Source organism: Schistocerca cancellata, chromosome 1 (genome assembly GCF_023864275.1).
Source record: "Schistocerca cancellata isolate TAMUIC-IGC-003103 chromosome 1, iqSchCanc2.1, whole genome shotgun sequence".
NCBI classification, from domain to species: Eukaryota; Metazoa; Arthropoda; class Insecta; order Orthoptera; family Acrididae; genus Schistocerca; species Schistocerca cancellata.
In genome coordinates this window covers 766,966,351-766,989,762 of record NC_064626.1, presented here as the reverse complement: position 1 = coordinate 766,989,762, position 23,412 = coordinate 766,966,351, and the positions used below count along the sequence as shown (strand labels likewise).

Below are 23,412 nucleotides of genomic sequence, written 5' to 3'. Positions count from 1 at the left end.
TAGGTAAGCGCCGCTAGCGTTTCTTAAAAGTACCCCTTGATGTTGTAGCAGAATTCAATTTTCTCCGTTTCAGATTAACATTGGCAGCTTGGGGATGCAATTGCTCGGCTTGTAAACCTGAAAATTATGGACCTCGAAATTTTGACGTCCTTACATTGGTACAGAAGTACTGGATAGACTTCGTTCACAGAAAAAGTGATCTACTTTGGAAGACGTGGAGAAGGAAGATATGTCGACTTTTAACACATATAATGATATTTATGACTTACATATTCAGCTGAAAAACTGGCGTTTGCCTTTATTTTCTTGTTCAGGTCTACATATTCATGAAAACAATGATTTTCAATCACGAACCTAAGGGAGTAAGCTGAGACGTCATCTTATTTGTGAGAACCTGGAATTGTGTCTAAAATTAAGAACAACAATATACAAGGTAGAGTTACCCGAACTTTTCAAGAACATGCAAGACCATTGTTGACATTAGTGTTTGTCAGTCATTGTCATGATTTAATTCTATGGATAACTTAGAGTTTAATTTTATCAATAAACAAAGTTTTATGCAACGTAATTTAACTAAGACTTATGAATATGAACAAAGTTTATCGAGTTAATTTTGGGGAGAAATGTGAAGAGAAAGAAGATGCAGAGTCGAATATTCAGAAAAGAAGACCGAGCGAGGTGGCACAGTGGTTAGACACTGGACTCCCAATCGGGAGGACGACGGTTCAATCCCGCGTCCGGCCATCCAGATTTAGGTTTTCCGTGATTTCCCTAAATCGCTCCAGGCAAATGCTGGGATGGTTCCTTTCAAAGGGTACAGCCGACTTCCTTCCCCATCCTTCCCTAACCCGATGAGAGCGATGACCTCGGTGTCTGGTCTCCTTCCCCAAACAACCCAACCCTCAGAAATTTTGAGATAGATGAAATAATGACACAAGACGTGTGTGGATGGGACTGAATATGTTGTTAATCGAGGCCAGCTTAGGAGATCCCTAATTAAGTTAGTAACAATGTAACTATTTCTGTAGCTTAGGTTTAAATATTTGCGATCTCAAAGAAAATTCCAATCGTTAGTTCGGTTGACCAGTGAGTTTGCCGACCACTGCACTAGGCCGTACGAGCACGCTCTGAAGAAGATTATACGCACGGTGCGTTGGCGGGGAATCGCCTACTTGTGGTGTTGCCGGTAGCTGCGGTATTTTGCAGCCGTGGCTGGACGCGGAGACGCCGGGCAGCGAGGCGGGACGCCATTGCGGCCGCAGATCGGGGCGTCGGGGCGGAGCGTCGCGCGCCGTTTCCACGGCAACGGCCGTCCTGATAATGCGATCGGCGCGCCGTTATCAGCGCCGACATGCCTGCGCCGCTTTAATTCTCCCTCCCAGCCCTGCCCCCTTCATCCCTCCCATCGTTCCATTTTTTTTCCTTTTTTTTTAAGCGTGCCCAAGCTCTGCCGCTTTCTCTCTCTCCCTGAATTTTAAAATGAGCACGAAACGCCATCACAGAGTTTAGCGCCGCGAAGTGTACGAGGAAGAGCAAGGCAGAGAGAGGGAGAGAGAGATAGAAAAGAGCGACAGCGAAAAACCGGAGGGAATAGGATGGGAGTAGGGGGTGGGGGGGGGGAGGGGAAGCGTGAAACAGTTCCGAGTGAAAGGGGAGGGAGGGGCAGGGACAGAGATCGGAAAAAGAGACAAGGGTGGTAGGAACAGGGTTGGGTGTACGCGTGTAGAGAGACGAAAAGAGAGAGAGAGAAACAGAGAAAGGGACGGGGAGTGACGGTACGTTGGGGGTGGGATCGTTGAGAGATGTGTGGGCTTTAGAGCTTTCAAGTTTAAAACTCACATCACAGATCAGGGCTTAAATAAACGCGCCATCAAATGGAAATGTTTCAAAACACGGGCGAACAGTGGCGCTGGGAACGGAACTCCGGCTGACAGGCTGATTAATCCCGGAGCTTCCATCACGCGCCCGGTGGCGCCACGGGGGTAGGGCGGAGACCGCCGCCGCGCCCCGCTCTCTTTGTTTTATGTATATAGAAACAGATTAAATGGAAAGCGCCGCGCCGTCTGTGAGGCGGAAAGTGTGGTTGAGCGTGCGGGCTCTGCCCAAGACTGCCGCCGCCGCGCTGGTTAGCTGGTTACTGAAATCACCACTGGCTTAGCGCTTTATCCTCATTGTGTACTTTTTATTATAAGAGTCACTGGGTGTGTGTGTGTGTGTGTGAGTGATTTTATTCAGTATTGAAGTTGCTCATGTGTGTGTGTGTGTGTGTGTGTGTGTGTGTGTGTGTGTGTGTGTGTCAGAGAGAGAGAGAGAGAGACATAGGGAGAAACAGACAGACATAGACACACACAGAGAGAAAGAGAGAACCTTCACTGCTAATATCGCTGCAACACGAAACCCAAAACATATTCAGTACTAAAACTATGATACGAATAATTCACCAGGTGTTGACAATGCTGCATAGGAAAGACACTCTTTCTTCGATGGAAAGAAAGAAAAAAGGAATATTATCGTTTAACGCTCCGACGATGACGATGACGTAAGAGACGGACCACAAACTCGGATCGTGGTAGGACGGTGAAGGAAATCAGAAGTGAGCAGTGAACCTTGGATTTGCTTTAAGCGAATTAGGGCAATCGTGGAAAAAATTTAAACTTGATAGCCGGACAGGGCTTTGAACCGCTGTCCTCCAGAATACGAGGCTAGTATCTTACTACTGCGCTATCTCACTCGATAAGAAAGAAAAAGATCGAAGTTTAACATTTCATCCGCATCCGTTCACTGAAGCATCACTTTTATATATACGACAAACAAAGCTGTCGTGACCCCTTTATTAGATCACTACGGCACTTGCGCCTCCTTGGGGAAATAGCGGAAAACCTATATATATATATATATATTTCAATCATTCCTGCTACCGCTTACGAGAGCAGTGCTTTACTCATTGAGTCATTTCGGTTCAATTCACCCTCCCCCCCCCCCCCCATCCACACACCCATTATAGAAAGAAAGATATGATACAGCATATGACCAGGAACGTAGATACCCATTCTACACAAACGCTTCAGTTCTCTATAAGCTACTTATTACAGTGACGATGGGATTAAATTCTGATCATAAACATCAGCATAATTATTTATTTGCTCAACAGTATTTTTTGTGCAGTAAACTAATTCCTTTAAGAGAGAGACTGGCATACACATTTAATTGCGTTATTCTGTTCACATTCTTGAAGAAATGGGATTGTGAAATCAGTGTACGTTTTCGAACATTAGGAAAACACTAATAGACAATACGGATTACGTCTCGCTGATGTGACGCCATATTTGTAATTTTTTGCATCTTCATAGAAAACTGGCAGCTGAGTGAAGAATGTTCGTTTACGAAATATGAAAATATGGCTATGCAACAGAGAAGAAAGTGTCAAAATTTCAGTTTTAGTTTTTCTCAAATTTCCCTCTTATTTCGCACGTCGATTCGTTTGTAAGGTAGATCATCAGAACTTCACTGATACCACTTACAGAAAATTTTTATCTATGATGTAAATTTATGTTTTTGTTTTGCATGGAGCTCAACTGTGTGTGTGTGTGTGTGTGTGTGTGTGTGTGTGTGTGTGTGTGTATTAAAGCGAACTCCCAGAGACAATCGCAACTACGTATAGATAATGGTAACATATATTTCAAATTCTATGTTGGTTAAAGTTGTCCTTTGTCAGCTAACGACTTTTACTTCAACACCTTTACTTCACTGACAAAAAAATGTTCTAAAATGGATAGAGCATCTATTGATATACAATGCTATCTGAAGGGTTCCCCATCGCGAGGAATAACTCGGAGTATCTTAAAAAGCAATAAAAATTAGGTGAAACGACCGAGGGAAATATTATTTTATTTACAGAATTGAGATGCCATTTATTTTTTACACTGACGAAGGTAATGGAAACAGGTGCAAAAATAGTCAGATAAATTTGTTTACAACAATTCTTATTTCTGCTTCTAATATTTTAATTAGCGTAAGAACCTCTATAGCACGTTCAACTTCACAAAAATATCGTCATTTTTTCGTTTTCATTACAATTTAACATCACGAAATTTGTGCTACGGGAGTCGTTTCTAATCTGGAAACAAGAGAAAAACCTGCAAAATGTAACTTAGTAACATGTTGTAACTACTACATAATATATTTATTATATGTATAAAAAGAGACATGTATTACAGGAATCTGAAGATGCTTCATAACTAAAAGAAGCGAAACGCGTATGGCAGAGAACAAACTGTCTTTCATTTAGCTGCATACACAGAACCCATTTCCATGAATTCAGAGAAATAATTTCGCAAAAGCAAGTATATGTCATTATCAGTAGGGATGGAGCATTGACTGTGTCGAAGAATATCATGGGCAGCAAATGGCTTTTGAGTTTGCAGGAAAGCGCCCTAAGATTCGCCTGAAGTGATCCGCGAAACTTCGAAACACCTAAAATAGGAATGCCATCTCAAGAGTTGAACGCTTCTCCCGTCCAATAAGTGTCCTGATCGTCAGCCACTACGATCTGCATCGCTAGTCAATTTCGAAACAATCGTGAGTTGGACTTTCTTGTCTTATTGCCATGCACCGGTCTTCTGAAATTCTTTTGGAACAGATAGATATCTTTAGCACACAGAAACATACTAACCATGTGCAGCGTGAACCAATAAAATGGATAAATTATTACGAACAAATTTGATGCATATTTTCAGTGATGTATTGGGAGAGAGCTGAAAAAAATAATAAAGTTTTGAAATCATAATCAAATTTCGTGCTAGGTGGCTGATATTTCAAATCGTTTCGGAGTAATTTTACAATGCTGTATTATTATGTGAAGAATGGAATGACATTTTCAAAGGCGTAAATATATGCGGGGAAAAAATAACAGCATACTCATAAGCATGATACTTTATGCTCTCTTTGCCAGCCAACGAATATATAAACGCAGGTTTATCTAAATCTATCACAACAGTGTAAAGCTGGCAATCTTTACAGTGAAAAAAAAAAAAACAAAAAAAACTTTCTTTTCTACACAAATATTTATATTATGAATTTCAACAGGATATAATTACATAAGGATGACGCAAGAAATACATCCTACAGCACACTCCTGTCGCATGAGTTGCTTTCCTACAGTTGAAAATCTCCTAAAGGTAAAAAGAAATTTAAAGTTTTCCGCGACTTGAAGATTACTTCGACCAACGCAGTGATTTATCAGACCTATTTTTATTGGAGGTGGTATTCCCTTGCCTTCCTTCTACTTTTAAATTTATTTATCGTTTTATATAGTGCTCTCCATTTTTGTCGTGACATCAAAACAATGACGCAGCTTGCCATTTTTCACACATATCGCTACATGCAATACCATCGGTAAGTGACGGAAAAAATCCTGTGAGAGACAGAGGATTAATCTTGGATGTGGGTCTATGTAGCCTGGGAGTTACTTTTCTGAGCCACATCACAAACAAAAACTCGTAAGGCATGACTTTCCAAAACACATTAGAAGCACGTGCACTTGTAACGAACTAAATCACGAGCTATAATATTATTTGGTTATCATTCAAAATTACGCCATGATATCACAGATTTTTTATGGTGTAATCAGCTGTCGTGAGTGCAACCAATAAGATACTGTATAACTTATTTACTTAGCCTATTTTCTTTTTGTTATTTCCGCCCTGCGTCTCACTGCATTCTACTAGAAACAGGCCTGCGGCCGGAGATGTTTACTTCCGCGGAAATCAGCCTCGCTTCGCGATAGTGTTGGCACCCCTGGCGCATTTTACAGCGTATATTATCATCTGCGGTGGCAGAGATGCTCCCTCGCGCGGGCTCTTTGTGCTCCATTGTGGCGTGGGAAAAACAAACAGGGAGGACGCGGCGCTGCCAGCTCAGCCACCTCGACGGTAAATAATCGACGGAATATCGGCTTTGTGTCCATTGTGCCGCCGCGCAAAATAAATTACGTCCGCCAGATAATGGCAGCGCGAGCGCGTGGCGGGGCCGCGCCGCTTCAAATCTGGCCCCCATCCCACAGACGTGTCCGTATATCGCCGGATAGAAATAGCAGTCTTCAGTTTTCTGTATCCCATCACAAAAACTTTATTCTATGCAGCTGAGAATTTCCAACATACGCAATGTAAGAAGCTCCTGTGATTTCCATGAACCAGTTACATACGCATATTAGTATTAGGCGAGAAAAGAGAGAGACCGATGTTCGACGTCTAACAGATTACAGTATCAATGCACTTGGAGTACAATGCTCCGATTGGACAAGGATGGTGAAGGAAATCGGCCGTGCCCTTTTCAAGGAAACCATCCCGGCATTCGCTTTAATCGATTTAGGGAAAACCACAGACAACTGGATGGCTTTGGTTGTGTGTGTCTGAGTGTATGTGTGTGTGTGTGTGTGTGTGTGTGTGTGTGTGTGTGTATGCGTGTGTGTTGGGGGGGGGGGGGAGAGGTGAGGGGAGTTGTAGCATTATCCTCATGAATAATCAACGATAGCGTTAACGTCTCACGCTGTGACACATATTCGCACCAACGATGACTGATATTACTATTGTTCTAAAATATTTGTTTTGACTTTATTATTTGATGAATGTGACACATGAAAGGTATAGGTTGAAAAGGAAAAATTATTAAATACCTCCTGTATTATATTTATAGTTGTTTGAATGTTGATATTAACAACTACAAGAAATACAGATACGAACTCTAATAATTTGCCGAATTGTTTCTATTGTCACTTCAGACTAATAACAGAAATTTTACGAAATAATAATTGCAGGTAAACTTGTCAGTCATTTGCGACGTCGCTAATACTCACTGCTCCAAAGGGGCCCTATCTATCTACAATGCTAAAGTTATTCTTGTGCAACCGCTACAAATTTCGTGTCTTAGTCATAGTTCTGCCTTCGCCCGGCTGTGTCAGTGATCCGAGAAAACATTTACGTTGCTTCTGTAGTTTTTTGTGGTCTAATTTCAACAGGAAATTAATGAAAGATGTCCGTTGTATAAGAACTGATAGTCTTGTCCATCTAAAATTATTATTTAAGGAGGAAACCTATGCAGCAAGCGGCCTACAACATCGTACCAAGCGATTCTGTAAGTTATTTCAAAACATATGAACGTTCGTACAGCGGTATATCCGTGCTCTGATTTTACAGCAGTTTTATTGCTAACAGTTTTAGCCGACATAGCAAGCGAATAAAAAATCAACCGCCAAATTTAGAATTATTTCGAAAGGTCATTGGTTCAGTGTCCGTATACAGACAAGTACGTTGTCTCTTGTTATCGGAAAGCCTGATGGTCAAGGATTGAAAATTATTGTTCCCAGCACCCCAGCTCAATGGATTTACTAAATTACAATGAAAAGTATTTTGAATTAACTTTACAGCACATTGTTCAAATTATCACCTGCCATTGTCTCGCTACGGTCGCAGGTTTCGAATCCTATTTCGGGCATGGATGTGTGTGATGTCCTGAGGTAGTTAGGTTTAAGTAGTTGTAAGTTCTAGGGGACTTATTACCTCAGCAGTTGAGTCCCATAGTGCTCAGAGCCATTTTTTTGCCATTGTCTCGATCAATCAGAGTGACATCGTATCGTAAGCCTATGCGTTTCCGGAAGATAAGCGAGTTTAATTGTCGACTTCAGAGACAGCTGTAGTTGTACTTAAAACTACTGCGATAAGGGACAGCAATGAATTATGTAACCTCTAATATTTACTTTAATCTCTAACTGCCTAATTACAATAACCGGCCACGGGATACAGTTAATTTCCAGACATTGTCATTAAATTACTCAATAGTACGACGTCGGAGACTGTTGGTTGCTTGTGAAGAAAAAAACTCAAACATCCATAACGACTCCCTACAAGTTGTTACTGGAGTTATTTTTACCCCGTATATTTTGTTTCTGACGTAGTTATTGGCTTCAAAAGCATACTCTTATTTGTTATTAGTGATTTACATACACTTCTACGTGCCCACCTTAAGTAATTCTTTTAAGAGCGACTAAACATAAACGTAAAACTGACTTAAATAAAGTTCGACGTTGTTGGTTGGGCGGAAATAATTAATTATGCATTTTTTGTTATTAACGGAATGCCCTACGGCACCTGATTTACGGTGATAACTAAAGCCATCACCCTGCTGCATTTCAGTAATTGACAGTTACTTATCAGCAGCAGTGGATAGCGGGATGTGAATATGGCTGTGATTGCAATCACAGAATTATGACCGTCGTTAACAATGCTGTCCGTTTTTGTAGCCTTCTCCTTCTCTTGTCTTCGCGTACTAGATTGCATCCTGTTATATCCTTCGTGCTAGCACGCAGAGAATTCCTGAATATCTGACTAAGCTTCTGAATATTAGGCAACTATTTTGTGTTCACGTAGAAAGTAAATCGTTTATTCTAGATTTCTTTTGTTAAATAGTTTGGAGAGAGAACTACTGTCCATCCAGAGCTGAAATGAAATTTTCACGATTTATGCGTAATTTGTAAAGTCACCAACTTGAACCACGGTAGTCATAACGGAAATAACGTGGAAAATATGTATAATTTAACGCAATTGACGAACGGGCAATGTGTGGCCGATCAATCTACAAAAGGTTAACGTATATAGGGCTGATGAAAGTAGAAATGCCGCATGTCTTTTCCCTCTTCTATGAATTTGTTTTCTTCTTTGTATACTCCTAGTAGCAAATGTGTGTGGATCCGTACGCGAGCCTGATTTACATTTATCTCGGTTTGTCAGAAATTCTCGCCGGAACGAATGAAATCCCAGCAGTTGCTGATATCTTTATCAAAATGCGCATGCCAGGCACGGATATATACGCTGACCAGATTAAAAGTGGTTGTTCTGCTACACTGGCTGATAAGGATACCCGTGTTAGGGGATAACATACAGTGTAACTGTTGTATCCTAAGGTGCATCTTGGAAAGACAAACAGTGAAACGCGAAAACACAGACTACGCAGTATGCACGATTATCAGACAAATAGCGAATACCAGACATATTTATTTCGGCTAAGGTAATGTTGTAGTGTCAAGAAGTAAATACCGCCAGAGTTATAAATACCTGATTTATGACTAGCAACGATTCTCTTGGAGTAAATTCTACAATGGTAGTGGGATAACACTAGGCACAACTGGACGAAAGCTCCAACACTGAAGAAAATCATTTAGATTGTTAACCTGCTATGCAACCCACGTTTCGAACCTTCTTTGCAGCAGTCCTTTTCGCACTGAAGAAGACCATTGCAAAGAAGATCGAAACGTCTTCTGTTTAGTTGTTTCATTATTTTACCAATAAACACCCTAATTTTTTACGCACTCAAATTCCCAGCTTCAAACGTCTGATTACAAATGAGTTAAGGTGTTGAATATTTAACGTTAAGCATGTACGAGAGGACAAGTTTAAACAACGTTCGGTACTAAGTTTAAAATTTGTTGAAAGTCGCCAAGTGCTCTCATTATGAAACACGAGATGAATCTCGCAGTCTGGGCAAGTTGCGCTCCACTTTAAACGAAAGTTATTTTTCATGCATCTAAATTTGTATGACGTCATATCTTCTGAAATATATGTCGTACAGTGATATAATTTTGCAGGTTCATTCATTGGTATATGTAGATACAGTCTGCAACATGTGTTGTGCGTATCGTCAATAATAAAGAAGTAATAAACTATGACGCGATGCCCGACGCTTAGGTTTTACTGCATGAACAGAGAAAATGCAGTAAGCGATAAACTTTTTAACTATCATAATTTTGTGCGGGGGGAGGGGGGCCAGCGAGAAAAAGTTTCGTAAAGGTTTGAAATTATGTGTGAAGTTTGTTGGATATAGCTAAACGCTCTCATTCTCAGATACTGGACGAATATAATCTAGTTAACTTGTGCGTCGAGAGCCATGCTGTCTCAGAGACGTAATATAACCAGTTTCTAACCTTAATATTTGACTTGCTGTGTTACACCTTTATTATAATAATGTGACTCTTAATGAGTAGAAGATGATAACATTATAAAGTCGTTCTCAGTGGCCGAGCGGTTCTAGGCGCTTCAATCTGGAATCGCACGACCGCTACGGTCGCAGGTTCGAATCCTGCCCCGGGCATGGATGTGGGTGATGTCCTTAGCTTAGTTAGGTTTATGTAGTTCTAAGTTCTAGGGGACTGATGACCTCAGATGTTAAGTCCCATAGTGCTCAGAGCCATTTGAACCATTTTTTAACATTATAAATTTTTATATTGATTCAATATTCATGTGAAATGCTGAAAATCAAATTTTAATTGCCACAGTAGGCCGGCAGATAAGCAACATGAGTCCGTGTACCTTTAGTAATATATCGTGACGTCATTTCCTACTCATTATATCTAACTTACACTGTAGATCTTTGTTATTTCAGCTTCTTGTTCTTCCTTTTTTTCCTGCAAATATGGCCTACTATCCGTGTATATAAATGGAGTAACTCCATATCGATGGATCGCCTCCAGAAAGTGCCGTGGAAAATTCAAGTGAGAGACAATTGCAAAATGACGGTATAACGTTCGGAAGAAACTGTCAAATGTTCGACAGCAAAATAAGTGATTCGCATGTGTGACACGATATATACTTCACGTAACGTAGCAAAAGAAAAATATTTATTATAACAGTTATCATCATCATAAAATAAAATAAATGTAAGCCTATCAACAAATGAAAACCAACATCTTTTGTAATAAACGCATTTCCAAGTTCAAATGGCTCTGAGCACTTTGGGACTTAACATCTATGGTCATCAGTCCCCTAGAACTTAGAACTACTTAAACCTAACTAACCTAAGGACAGCACACAACACCCAGTCATCACGAGGCAGAGAAAATCCCTGACCCCGCCGGGAATCGAACCCGGGAACCCGGGCGTGCATTTCCAAGTTATTATTATTTTAGTCAGTTGTGAGATTTCATAGCGTCTCGAAAAGAGTTTGTCTCGGATCTGGCCCCCAAAATCTCCTAATTCACGTGAATGTATTTGCACTCGGTACCGTCTTTATTGATATTACGCGACCCTTCCTAAGTCTGTGCAGTTTGGCACGCAGTTGTATTCAGACTTGTGTTTGCCCTTACGTCAAGTGCTCATGTAACAGACAAGAAATACAGGGAGAAACTCGTGACATGCTTCGAGAACCTACGCGTTGTGAGTTATCGTTAGACTGACTTTGCCGGTGACGTTACTTGGGTAGCGTTTCCCGTGTAAATTGGGGCTCGGGTCCACGGCCAGGTTCAGGAGGCGGTATTGATCTGAAGTACTGTTACAGTTCATCGACACATCTTAAAATAATGCAGACGAAGAGTGAGGGAAATTAATAAAAAATTAAGTCGACGACAATTCCGCGACGCCCCAGAGAGAACCTGAGACGGCGCTATCGGTGTCTCCGCGCTGGATGCAGTTCGCCGTTAAGCCGTAGGACAGGCGTTTTCCAAGCGCCTCTCCGCACCATATTTAAGTCTCCTCTTTCTCTCCACGTCCGAGGAAAACGCAGCGGAATGGGAGGGAAATTTAATTTCGATCTCGTTGATTCAGCAGTTGCTGCCGGTGCGGGGGAACTTTAATCTTTGATAAGGGCTTAAGTCGCCTGCTGTAATGGGACGGGAGGTGGCGAGAGTTTTATGGGAGGGAGGGGGGAGCATCTGATTGGGCGCCTTCCACTGGTACAGTCCACGTGCGGCGCCGGGACGCGTAGCCTGTCGCGATTAAGAGGTGAAAATTCCGATCCTCCGCCGGCCGGGGAGCGGCAGCGCGCCGACACGGCGGCGAGGGCGGCCGGCGCCTTTGTGCAGGCGTGGCTCTGGAACCGGCCCGATAACAAGCAAATCGCATTACGGCACGAGGCACTGAGTAAAGACGGCGCTCCAAACAAGGGGCCCGGAAAAGAGAAAAGGGCGAAAAAAGGATACTCAGCTCTCTTAACCACTACACGGAGCGCATTCCAGTAAACGGCAACTTACTGAAGTAACGAAATGGACACGTCGTATTACCACTCCTATTTTTCAAACGAAAACAGCTGCGGCTGCGTTATGAAGGCAGGGTACAAGCTATTTTCCTGCTTATCAAAGCCCCTTCTTCCCTCACACATACTGAACATAAATGTTTGCTCTACGTTTCCTTTACGTTATACACCAGCCATCCCATCTAAGGATCCTCCGCCATGTTCTGTGAAGTGTCCTGTGGTGTATTTAAGTAGTTACAGATGTGGATGTTTCTACTGTTAATTTCCCTATCCTAAATCGCTCGTTGTTAAATGTCAACAGACTATTATTTTCGGACCACAAAAATGGTTCAAATGACTCTAAGCACTATGGGACATAACATCTGAGGTCATCAGTCTCCTAGACTTAAAACTATTAAACCTAACTAACCTAAGGATATCAGAACCTGCGGCCGTAATAGGAGCGCGGTTCCGAACTGAAGCGCCTAGAATTTTCGGACCACGAAACTTATAATGAACAACATTGTCCCAGAAATAACTGATCCTTTTCTCCAGTTCTGACCTAGCATTTATTAAGGTTTCCCTTGTTGTAAGGCAAATGCCGGTACTGGTAGCCCCCTTCTGTTCACTTCCAGTGGCGAACATCTGTGCTCTCCTACGAGCTTACCTGCCAAGGAGCTGAGAAGAACGAAGACTCTATAATGGGCCGTATGTCAAATAACTCGCTCTACTGCTTGGGGTACAAAAAACGAAGTCAGCAAGAAATCTTACGTTTGCGAAACTTACTTCATAACTGACACATTCTTCCCTTCTCCACACCTTTATTCCTCAGCTCTTTCGAATCGTATAAGTCGAGTATAGATCAAAATCTAACTACCCGATCTCGTCTCTGCCAACACTCAGACGTTCTTATCAGCTACGCAACACTTATGTGCATTCGATAGGGATAGAAGCTGAAGCAGTGAATTAAAATTTTTACCACAGCCAGGACTTGCGCAAAGGTCTCCTGCTTGCGAGACAGAGGTACTAACACGACACCACCGTAACATTGTGAGTACTACCACTGCACGGACCACCGTAGTCCAATGCCCTCGCTAACACAAGCTTTAGTTCACACCTTCTTAAATTATCAGTATTGCAGTAAGCAGATGAAGCAGGTTGAAGTGCCAGCTGTGGCGCCAATTTTAATTTATCGCTTCAGCTTCTATCCTTATCGAAGATGAAGTTGAGACTCATATGTCTCCAGGAAAATGTAATTCCATCAGATCAATACTTCGGTACATGCTGGCCTCAAAATAATTGTATACTACCTCGAATGTCCTTCAAGCTCTTCTCCAAGTTACTCCCAGAGTGGACGTTTCTCATAAAATCAACAAATTATCACTTAAAAGTATAACATTCGTGCTTCATTTTATCATGTAATATCATTTCAGTATGTTAAACATTAAATATAAACTTAGCTTTATGCTAGATGGAGTATGTATAAGTTGATCATTTGAAAAAGAAAAAAAAATTGAAATTTAGTGCTAATGAGAATCGAACTCGAAAAACTTTATTAAGAAGCTACTAAATGCTCTCTTGGAAGAGCACTATTGTCCAAACGCACAAGCCCGGTTTCAAAGGCATATTAGACGGTTTTGTCATAAGAAATAGCAAGTTCCAGCTAGGGTACAAGACTCTTATCTCAGTCATAAAAGATATTTGCTGTTATTTCCCCAAATGCATTAAGAAAAATGACCAAATTCTTTCTTCGACTACAGGCTGTTGATTTTTTTCATCTCACCTGGAGGTACGTCTCTGAGGCATTCTTGTCGAGGAGAAGTAAAATTCTCTCCCATTTCCTTTTTTTTTACTATTTGATGAAAAGGAAAGGTGTGTGTACATTTGTGAGCAGAGCGCCTCGTTATCTGCTCGCGTGCGCGTTGCTCGCAAGTGTATGTGTCACTCCTAAGCAGCTGGTCAACAGCTCGGTGTCCAGCACCTGCTATCCCACTATCCGGTGAGCACGATGGCACTCTTGCCTGCTCCGTGAACATGATCGCGATCCACGTGGTTCACACAATGCTTAAGCGAGGTGCCTCCTGTCAGTTTTTTTCCCCCACGAGCTTCATTTCAGCCAGTAGTAAGTCAATGAATTTACTTTTTTTATTTATCTTTGCAAAATTAGGACCATCAGGCTTTTTGTTTATTCTGGTCAGGTATTGTACGTCTGTTACATTACGTTCTTCACAAGTAAGTTATAAATTACATCTAACATCTCAACATTTAGAAATTACAACGACATGAATAGTGCAGAAGTCACTGTTAATACTCGTTAGTGAAAAGAAGAGCAAAAAAGAGAGATTTACAGGCATGTGGAATTAAATTCTTGGCATTGAACGTGAGAGGGGGGGAGGGAGGGGGTGGAAGACGGGGTAAAGAGTGTAAGGCACTGTTTTCTAGATTTTAACTGAAAAGGTCCGCAATGGCCATAAAATACTTTTTATTAAAAATCACGACCAGTTTCACGTCAATTGAAGACGCATTCTTTGGTGTTAGAGATTCTTTTTAACAAGTCATAGTTAGAACCACTCCCCATCGTTTTTGTCACGCTGTAAACAAACAGCGCGCTAAAAGCGGTAATACATATTCTAAAAAAGGATACCGCTTTGCCGAGAGCTCAGTACTGCCTTTTCTGCTGTCCCTCAACCACCTTACTGCTCGCTGTCCCTCAACCACCTTACTGCTCGTGGTGCAGTTCTGATGTACCCTTTATTTTAACTGTGAACTACCGCTTTCAGTGTGCTATTTGTATGTAACTTGGCATTGGTGATGGGGACGGGTTCTAAGGCAGTTACCTTCCCTCTATGTCTTATTAAAAAGAATCTCTAACAGCTGAGACTGCGTCTTCAATTGATGCGAAACCCGTCGGGACTTCCAATAAAAAGTAGTCTATTTTATAGCAAATGCCAGTCATTTAATTCGACATGTGGAAATCCGTAGGGTTGCCCGCAATCTGAAATGACTATCTTTCAGGCATCTTTACGTACTCTCTGCGCGCTCGGAATTGCAGAGTGCGACGTGACGCGATAGAGAGGCATTTTAGAGACTAAACGCAACACATCTGCTCATAGCTTCACCGAATTTTCAATGTGGATTTAATTTCATGGCCGATAGGAGGTTGAAAAACGTAGTCCTCGTATTTAATTCGTATGCTCGATTTCCGAATTACAGAATTTCATCTTTGGACATACTTGTTTCGGTTCAGAACCTAATCATAACTAAAACAAATGTAAGTACGTCAATGTATTGTCTTTGTTGGACTGTTACAGGCCCGTTTCAAGATAAAAGTGTATAATTTCGAAATCGATCTCGTGAAATAAATACAATCATTAAAACAACTGAATGTATTACCGAATGTATGTATACGTGAAAGGCAATGTCCTGACTGAATGACTCAGCGCCAAGTCCAGACCGCGAGTGATAGAAAGCTGAGAAATCGGGAGGGTGTTGATATTGTGAACTGTAGGAGACGTCTGGAACGGAATTTTTCGAAATTCCACTCCTAAGGCTCTGAAATAGGGAATGAAAAGTTTTTTGAAAATATGTTGCTAGATGCACGAAAATCGGTTTTTGGTTTGTGGGTCAGAAATGTAGAAATATGTGTTTCAGCAGTTCTGGAAATTTAACACCAATGGGGGCGAAATGACTGGTGAAAGATTTTTTGAAACATAAATCATTATTAAAAACAACTAAAGAATTTTTAAAGCTAGCCGGCCGGTGTGGCCATTCGGTTCTAGGCGCTTCAGTCCGGAACCGCGCGACCGCTACGTTGCAGGTTCGAATCTCTCCTCGGGATGGGTGTGTGTGATGTCCTTAGGTTAGTTAGGTTTAAGTAGTTCTAAGTTCTAGGGGACTGATGACCTCAGAAGTTAAGTCCCATAGTGCTGAGAGCCAGTTTTTTGATTTTAAAGCTACAGCTACGAAAATTCGTATTTTACTTCTCGGTTAAAGAAAAGTCTTTTCAATATTTTTGGAAATTCGACCTCTAAGGAGAGGAAATACCGTATGAAACATGTTACAGAAATATTTCATTATGAAAGCATAACATTTAAAGCTAATTTTTTTAAACTGGTGTCTGGCTTCTTGCTTAGAAATGAAAAATTTGTGTCTTACTGTTTTTGGAAAATGGGAGAAAATAGGATATGAACAGTTTTAAGAAAGTTTTTTGTTATATTAAAAAAAGTTTTAAAGCTAAATCTATGAAAATTGGTATTTCACGTCTAGGTTACAGATAAAGAAAGTAAAAAAAAAGATAAAGATAAAGGGAATCAAAGTTTCTATGGAAATATCACCACAAGAACGCAACAGGCATGATTAACAAAAACCTTGGACTCCATCTATCAGATAACTTTTTGGCCAGGAGTTCATTCGGAAAAGTCCTCGTGGCCAATTTGTGAAGACCATAAAAGTTCGATTAAAGAAAAAAGAAAGTGTTTCAACCAGACGGTCCACACGAGCCGAGCAGTGGGCGCTAAGCTGGTGAGAGTGTATTAGTAAAATACAGCTGAACGCTGCTAAGATTACATCCATCAAGATGAATCACACTGGGCGGCACACTAATTCTCTCTAGAATAAGTCGGAAGCCTTATCTTTTATTGGCGGCCTCACATGCCAGTACAGCTAACGTGGAATCGCAAGCGTCGTTGCAGATGGCTGGCGGGAATTCTTCGCCGGGCGGGGGAGCGAGGGGGTCGGCTCGGTGCAGCCATTTCATCAGGCAGACAGCGCATGTGAATATTAAAAGTGGACAACGCAGCGCAGAATTCAGTGTCAGCGGGCGCTGAGAGGCGGGAGGAGTCGAAGAGGAGCGCAGGCGAGGCGAGGCGAGGCGCGGCGTGCATAATGCAGCCGTCGACGCGCGACGCGCCGCCTGTCAAAGTCTTCTCGTCGTTCGTGCAAAAACAAACGGTTGCGTTCAATGCGTAATGAGGCGCGTCTGCGCCGGCCGCCTCCGTCGCGGCAACCGCCCGGCGCCGCGCCGCGCGACGTGCGAATAAACATTCCATAATTGATACGCGGCCGCCCCCGGCAGCGCGCTGTTTTTGTTTTCCTTAATTAACGCTGCAGACCGCGCGGCGCTCTGTTTTATTCAGCCGCCACATCACGAATTTATAAAAGGCGCCCCTGAAAACTGAGCGTTTTCTACGCGCGTTTTGGAGAGCCCCGCGAGTGGGATTGCCGTTGCTAATTCACGAGCCCGATGACAAACGCGCCGGCGCCCGTTGACAGCAGCCTATCGCGGCGTCCTCCGCGCAAATCTGAAATATTTGTCGACGTCAGCGACGTATTTTGTCACCGCTGACGCACTTCCAAAGGAGTTACAGTATTCCGAAGTTAATTTATTATCTATGAACACCGGGAGGTGACAGTGTGGCGACGAAGTAGATGCTCTGTTATCTCTACATCGCGTTAGTGATAATAGAGACGCTGACTTACACTGCCTCCATCTACATCTCCGTTCTACATCTGCAACTGTACTCCGTAAGCCACTTTCATGTGTGTGGCACGGGTTACTGCGTCTGGTATCATTACAGTCATCCCACACCTCCTTCCTGTTCACTTCGCGAACGGTGCGTGGTTAGAAAGCCTGTCGACAGCCCTCATTGCTGTGATTTTGTAGTAGTCATCTTACCGGTTGACGCATATGGAAGTAATATTTTCCAAGAGTCTTCTTGGTTACTATGCTTCTGGAATTTCAACAGCAAACGGTAACAGGTAACAATGACGCGCGAAGCCTTTGTTGTAGCATCTACCACTGAAGTTTTCTGAGTGGCCGCGCAGTTTCAGGCTTCATGTCACGGATTGCGCGGCCCCTCCCGCCGGAGGTTCGAGTCCTCACTAGGGCATGGGTTTGTGTGTTGTTCTTAGCATAAGTTCGTTTAAATAGTGTGTAAGTCTAGGGGCGAATAACCTCAGCAGTTTGGTCCCTTAGGAATTCGCACACATCTGAACATTTTTTTTATTTTTTTTATTTTTTACGAGCATCTTCGTAACGTTCTTCCGTTTACTAAACAATCCCATGACGAAACGCGCCGCTTTCCATTGGATGTTCCCTGTGTTTTCTATTGATTCAAACTGGCAACGGCCCTTATTGGTGAGCAGCACTCAAGAATCGACTGTAGAAGTGTTGTGTTATGTGACCCACTTCTTTCGTGGATTCAGATGGTTCGAATGGTTCTGAGCACTATGGGACTTAACATCTGAGGCCACCAGTCCCCTATACTTAGAACTACTTAAACCTAACCACCCTAAGGACATCACACACACCCATGCCCGAGGAAGGATTCGAACCTGCGACCGTAGCAGCAGCGCGGTTCCGGACTGAAGCGCCTAGAACCGCTCGGCCACAGCGGCCGGCTTTTCGTGGATTAGTTACATTTTTTTTAATATTCTTCCAATGTATCTCTGCCTGGCATCTTCTTTTCCTCAAATTTGTTTTATGTGATCATTCGCCTTTAGATCTGTCTCGACAGTTACTCTCAGTTACTGTTGTTACTGTCTCCAGTGGTTTTTCGCCAACAGCGTAATCGGACAGTAATGCGGTAACACAAGTCGAATTTAATCTTGTACGCAACTTTCACAACTGAGTCAGCAGAATACTGCAGCGTTTTTTAGTACTTATACATGGAAGTGATACTGATCTCTGAGATGCCCGCATCTCGTGGTCGTGCGGTAGCGTTCTCGCTTCCCACGCCCGGGTTCCCGGGTTCGATTCCCGGCGGGGTTAGGGATTTTCTCTGCCTCGTGATGGCTGGGTGTTGTGTGATGTCCTTACGTTAGTTAGGTTTAAGTAGTTCTAAGTTCTAGGGGACTGATGACCATAGATGTTAAGTCCCATAGTGCTCAGAGCCATTTGAACCATTTTTTGATCTGTGAGAGCTCCGAGGCAGTGTTTTTACACTTAAAAAATCTGCAGCCGGTCACAATTTCGAGTACTTTGGAAAATCTTTCATTAGTTTGCTATAACTAGTTTGCTGCAGGCGATGAAAAGCATTGCACATATCAAAGCGGTCATCAGCTAAGGGACATCAGTAATAAAACAGATATTGCATGGAAGCGCTTCAACAATTTTATGCAGGAAATGGAACAGCTTATTGTTTTCGGTTAAAATAAAGGAACCTAAGGGTCAGATTTCTAGATTAGAAGGATTTATCAACACTGACATTTCACTCCAGGAACACTGCGGAGTGATTTGAATTAATTTAGTCTCTAAATTTGGTATGCACAGATCATGTGCTACTTAGCATTAATCGTAGGGAACCACTGTGCCATCTCTCCTGGGCAATCTCTGTAGAGCATCTGATATAATTACTACTAAATTTTGCTGACCACAAGCCACTCCACCTGCGCATCCAGTGATCCCTATCGGCTGTGGATGACATGGCTGTCGGTCGGTTCTGCAGGGCCTTTCGAGGCCCGTGTCGACGGTTTTTTCCTACCCTTCCTAAGCCTTTCCAGAACTCACGCTTGCTGTATTCAAGTTGTGATATATTGTGCAGTACTAAGATCAATGCTGCACCTCATTTCGTCAGTTCACTGTTGATTTAACTACTCCACAGTTGTTTATGGCACACGCGACTCGCTTGTGCGATGTTCATGTGAGCATTCTCTAGGGCCTACACAGTTATTCACTCTCGTATACCACCTCATGCTCACTCGTTTCTTATTTACTGTTGTTGTTGTTGTGGCCTTCAGTCCAGAGACTGGTTCTATGCAGCTCTCCATGCTAATGTATCCTGTGCAAGCTTCTTCATCGCCAAGTATCTACTGCAACCTACATCCTTCTGAATCTGCTTAGTGTATTCATCTTTTGGTCGTCCTCTACGATTTTTACCCTCCACGCTTCCCTCTAATACTAAATTGGTGATCCCTTGATGCCTCAGAACATGTCCTACCAATCGATCCCTTCTTCTAGTAAAGTTGTGCCAGAAATTCCTCTTCTCCCCAGTTCTATTCAGCACCTCCTCATTAGTTACGTAATCTATCCATCAAATCTTCAGCATTCTTCTGTAGCGTCGCATTTCGAAAGCTTCTATTCTCTTCTTGTGTAAACTGTTTATTAATAACCGTTATACCGTCGTAATGTCGTTAGTAGCCTACACTCATCCTTCAACTATTTCTCTCTTCCGGTTCATTCCACAATCACGTGTAACCTTACTTTGTTCATTTATATCATTCTTCAAGTTTTTTCACTCTCTTACGACATTCAGTCCCAGAAAAGTCCATTTTCCGACTCCTAATACATCGACTTAATTATCCTCGTCGAAATCGTTAGCTATCTCCAATGCACTCATTCGCATGGGGTACTTGCCTGCCTACGGAGTTTCCTTTTCCGTTTCGTCAAGCAATTACTCTTCGTAATATTAAGAGCAAAAGCATGTTATTGCCATATGTAGTAAAGATGTTTTTGTACATATATCGTTCTCGTCCAAGCTACGCGTCGGCAGTTAACCTCGCCATTAAATGAAATGGAAATTGTAGTAGGAAGACGATGTCATAATAAGTTTCCTCTGATAATGTTTCACGGCAGAACTGAAAAAGTGCTCGTAGTGAAGATACCAATGTAACGGCTGTACATTTTCAGGTACGGAATGGACCTGAACGGCGCGCGACGGAAGAATGCGACCCGAGAAACGACGAGCACGCTCAAGGCGTGGCTCAACGAGCACAAGAAGAACCCGTACCCCACCAAGGGCGAGAAGATTATGCTGGCCATCATCACCAAGATGACGCTGACGCAGGTGTCCACGTGGTTCGCGAACGCGCGCCGCCGTCTCAAGAAGGAGAACAAGATGACGTGGGAACCGCGCAACCGCGTCGACGACGAAGACAACAACAACGAGGAGGACAGCGGCCGCAAGAGCGCCGACCACCACAAGGACCCCGGTGAGTGCCGCGCAGCAGTGCGAGCTTCCACTAACGTCACACTTCCCAACTGTACAAAGTTATTACCTTGTAGTCTGCCACGTTTTTTACTTCATTCTCACCTCCGTTAGAAACACTACACTAACGTGACGAAAGTCATGGGATACTTCCTCTAATATCGTGCAGGATCTCCTTTCACCCGGTGTAGTGCAGCAACTTGACCTGGCATGGACTCAAGAAGTCGTAGGGAGTCCCCTGCAGAAACATTGAGCCATGCTGTCTCTATAACTGTTCATGATTGCGAAAGCGTTGCCGGTGCAGGATTTTGTGCACGAACAGATCTCTCGATTATGCCCCATGGATATTCAATGGGTTTCTCATAAGGCGGTCTGGGTGGCCAAATCAATCGCTCGAATTGTCCAGAATGTTATTCACACCTATCGGGAACAATTGGGGCCCGCTGACATGCTGCACTGCCATCCACAAGAATCTCATAGTTGAATGGTTGCAAATGATCTTCAAGTACCCGAGCATAACCATTTCCAGTCAATGACTGGTTCAATTTGACCAGAGGACCCACTCTGTTCCATGTAAACATAGTCCATACCGTTATAGAGCCACCACCAGCTTGCACAGTGCCTTGTTGACAACTTGACTCCATGGCTTCGTGGGGTCTGCGCCACATTCGAAGTCTGCTATGAATTCTTACTAACTGAAATCGGGCCTCATCTAACCAGGCACGGTTTTCCAGACGTCTAGAGTCCAAGTCATATAGTCACGAGCCCCCGAGAGTCGCTGCAGGCGAATCGTGCTGTCACAAAGGCCTCGCGTCGATCGTCTGCTACCGTAGGGTATTAAGCCAAGTTTCGCCGCGCTGTCCTAACGGATACGTTCGTTGTACGTCCCACATCGATTTCTGCAATTAGTTCACTCAGTTTTGCTTGTCTGTTAGCACTGACATCTATGCAAACGCCGCTGCTCTCGGTCGTTAAGTGAAGTCCATTGGGCACTGCGTTGTCTGCGTGAGAGGTAATGCCTGAAGTTTGCTAATCTCGGCAGACTCTTGACACTGTCGATCTCCGAATACTGAATTCCCTGTATCTGGAATGTATTGTGCCATGCGTCTAGCTCCAGCTACCATTCTGCGTTCAAAGTTCGTAATTCCCGTCGTGCGGCCGTAATCATTTCTGAAACCTTTTCACATGAATCACCTGAGCACAAACGACAGATTTGCCAGTGTATTTCCCTCTATTACTTGTATACACTATACTACCGCCATATGTATGTGTGGATATCGCCAACCTATGACTTTTGTCACCCGAGTGAAAATCATCAGGGGCACACAGTGCAAAAACATTATAATCTTTACACTTGTTAAGCCCTGAGTAAAACTTAACACCATTCATTATTAAACTTACTTTACAATTTTAATTTTGCTTGTTATGGGCACTGGCGCTTCATTAGTTTCGCTGCCTGACGATGAATCCATCTGTAGAAAGGCATCACGAAAGGTAAAACTGACTGTAAATACACCCAAATCTTTCCATAGACACCCGTATCGCTACTGAGTACGAATAAGCTCGGTATGACGCCTGTTGATTGCAGCTATGCCCATTTAGCTCTTTTCGGACTACAAGGTTTTACGCGAGCTTAATGAACGAACTGTATTACGTGAAATTCTGTTCATTTTCCTCTAACAGGAATTTTTACGTGTCCTCAAGCTGTTTAACCGGGAATGAGAATTTTAGCAGGAGCTGGAAAAATACCATCCAAAACTGTATACTTGGGAACCCTAGAGCCAACAACAGTAATCAAACTGAGCGGATCATAGTTACTTTCTTATTGTTTCAGTAGTCTTGTATCTTCATAAAAACGCTAATTTATATGTCTATTCCTCACTAGGGCGTTATTGGTAGCTGAGTGATCAGCGCGACGGAATGTCATACCAAACCGCCCGGGTTCGATTTCCGGCTGGGTCCGAGATTTTCTCCGCTCAGGGACTGGGTGTTGTCTTGTCCTTATCATCGTCAGTTCACCACCATCGACACGCCAGTCGCCGAAGTGGCGTCAGCTCGAAAGACTTGCACCAGGCAAGTCTACCCGACAGGAGCCCTAGCCACACGGCATTTCTGTTTCCACTAGGGCTTTTGTGTGGCTACCTGCCTCACGGGTAAGATGTGGGCGTTCTCTGTGTAGAGCTTGTCACGTACAATGGTTATTGTGTAACGTTTGCTCTTAAAAATTCTCCTTCCCCTCCTTCTCATTTTGAAGTGTAAATGTAACTTTGAGAATTATGATGAACCTTGCTGTTTGAGATGATTTCGTGGTGGTTGACAGTTATTGTACTGGTCACAGAGCACACAGAAGTACAGCACCTGCGAGTGGCCACGGGGTCAGGAACTGCTGTTTACCGTAATCCAGCGCTAACGAACCTGTCAGCCTGTCCGAGTGACAGTCGCAATTACGCAACATTGTTAATAAGATGGAGCAAACCAGTTGCAGAGAAGACTC

The 23,412-nt window shown here is 43.0% G+C and overlaps 1 protein-coding gene across 1 annotated transcript in view; it reads left to right on the top strand.

Moving 5' to 3' along the window:
• LOC126101324 (iroquois-class homeodomain protein IRX-4) overlaps positions 1-23,412 on the top strand; it is a 241,659-nt gene that overhangs the window by 192,871 nt on the left and 25,376 nt on the right. The window contains exon 3 of the mRNA XM_049912030.1: positions 20,621-20,922. Within this exon, the coding sequence (XP_049767987.1) occupies positions 20,621-20,922 (302 nt within the window). The remainder of the gene's footprint in view (positions 1-20,620; positions 20,923-23,412) is intronic.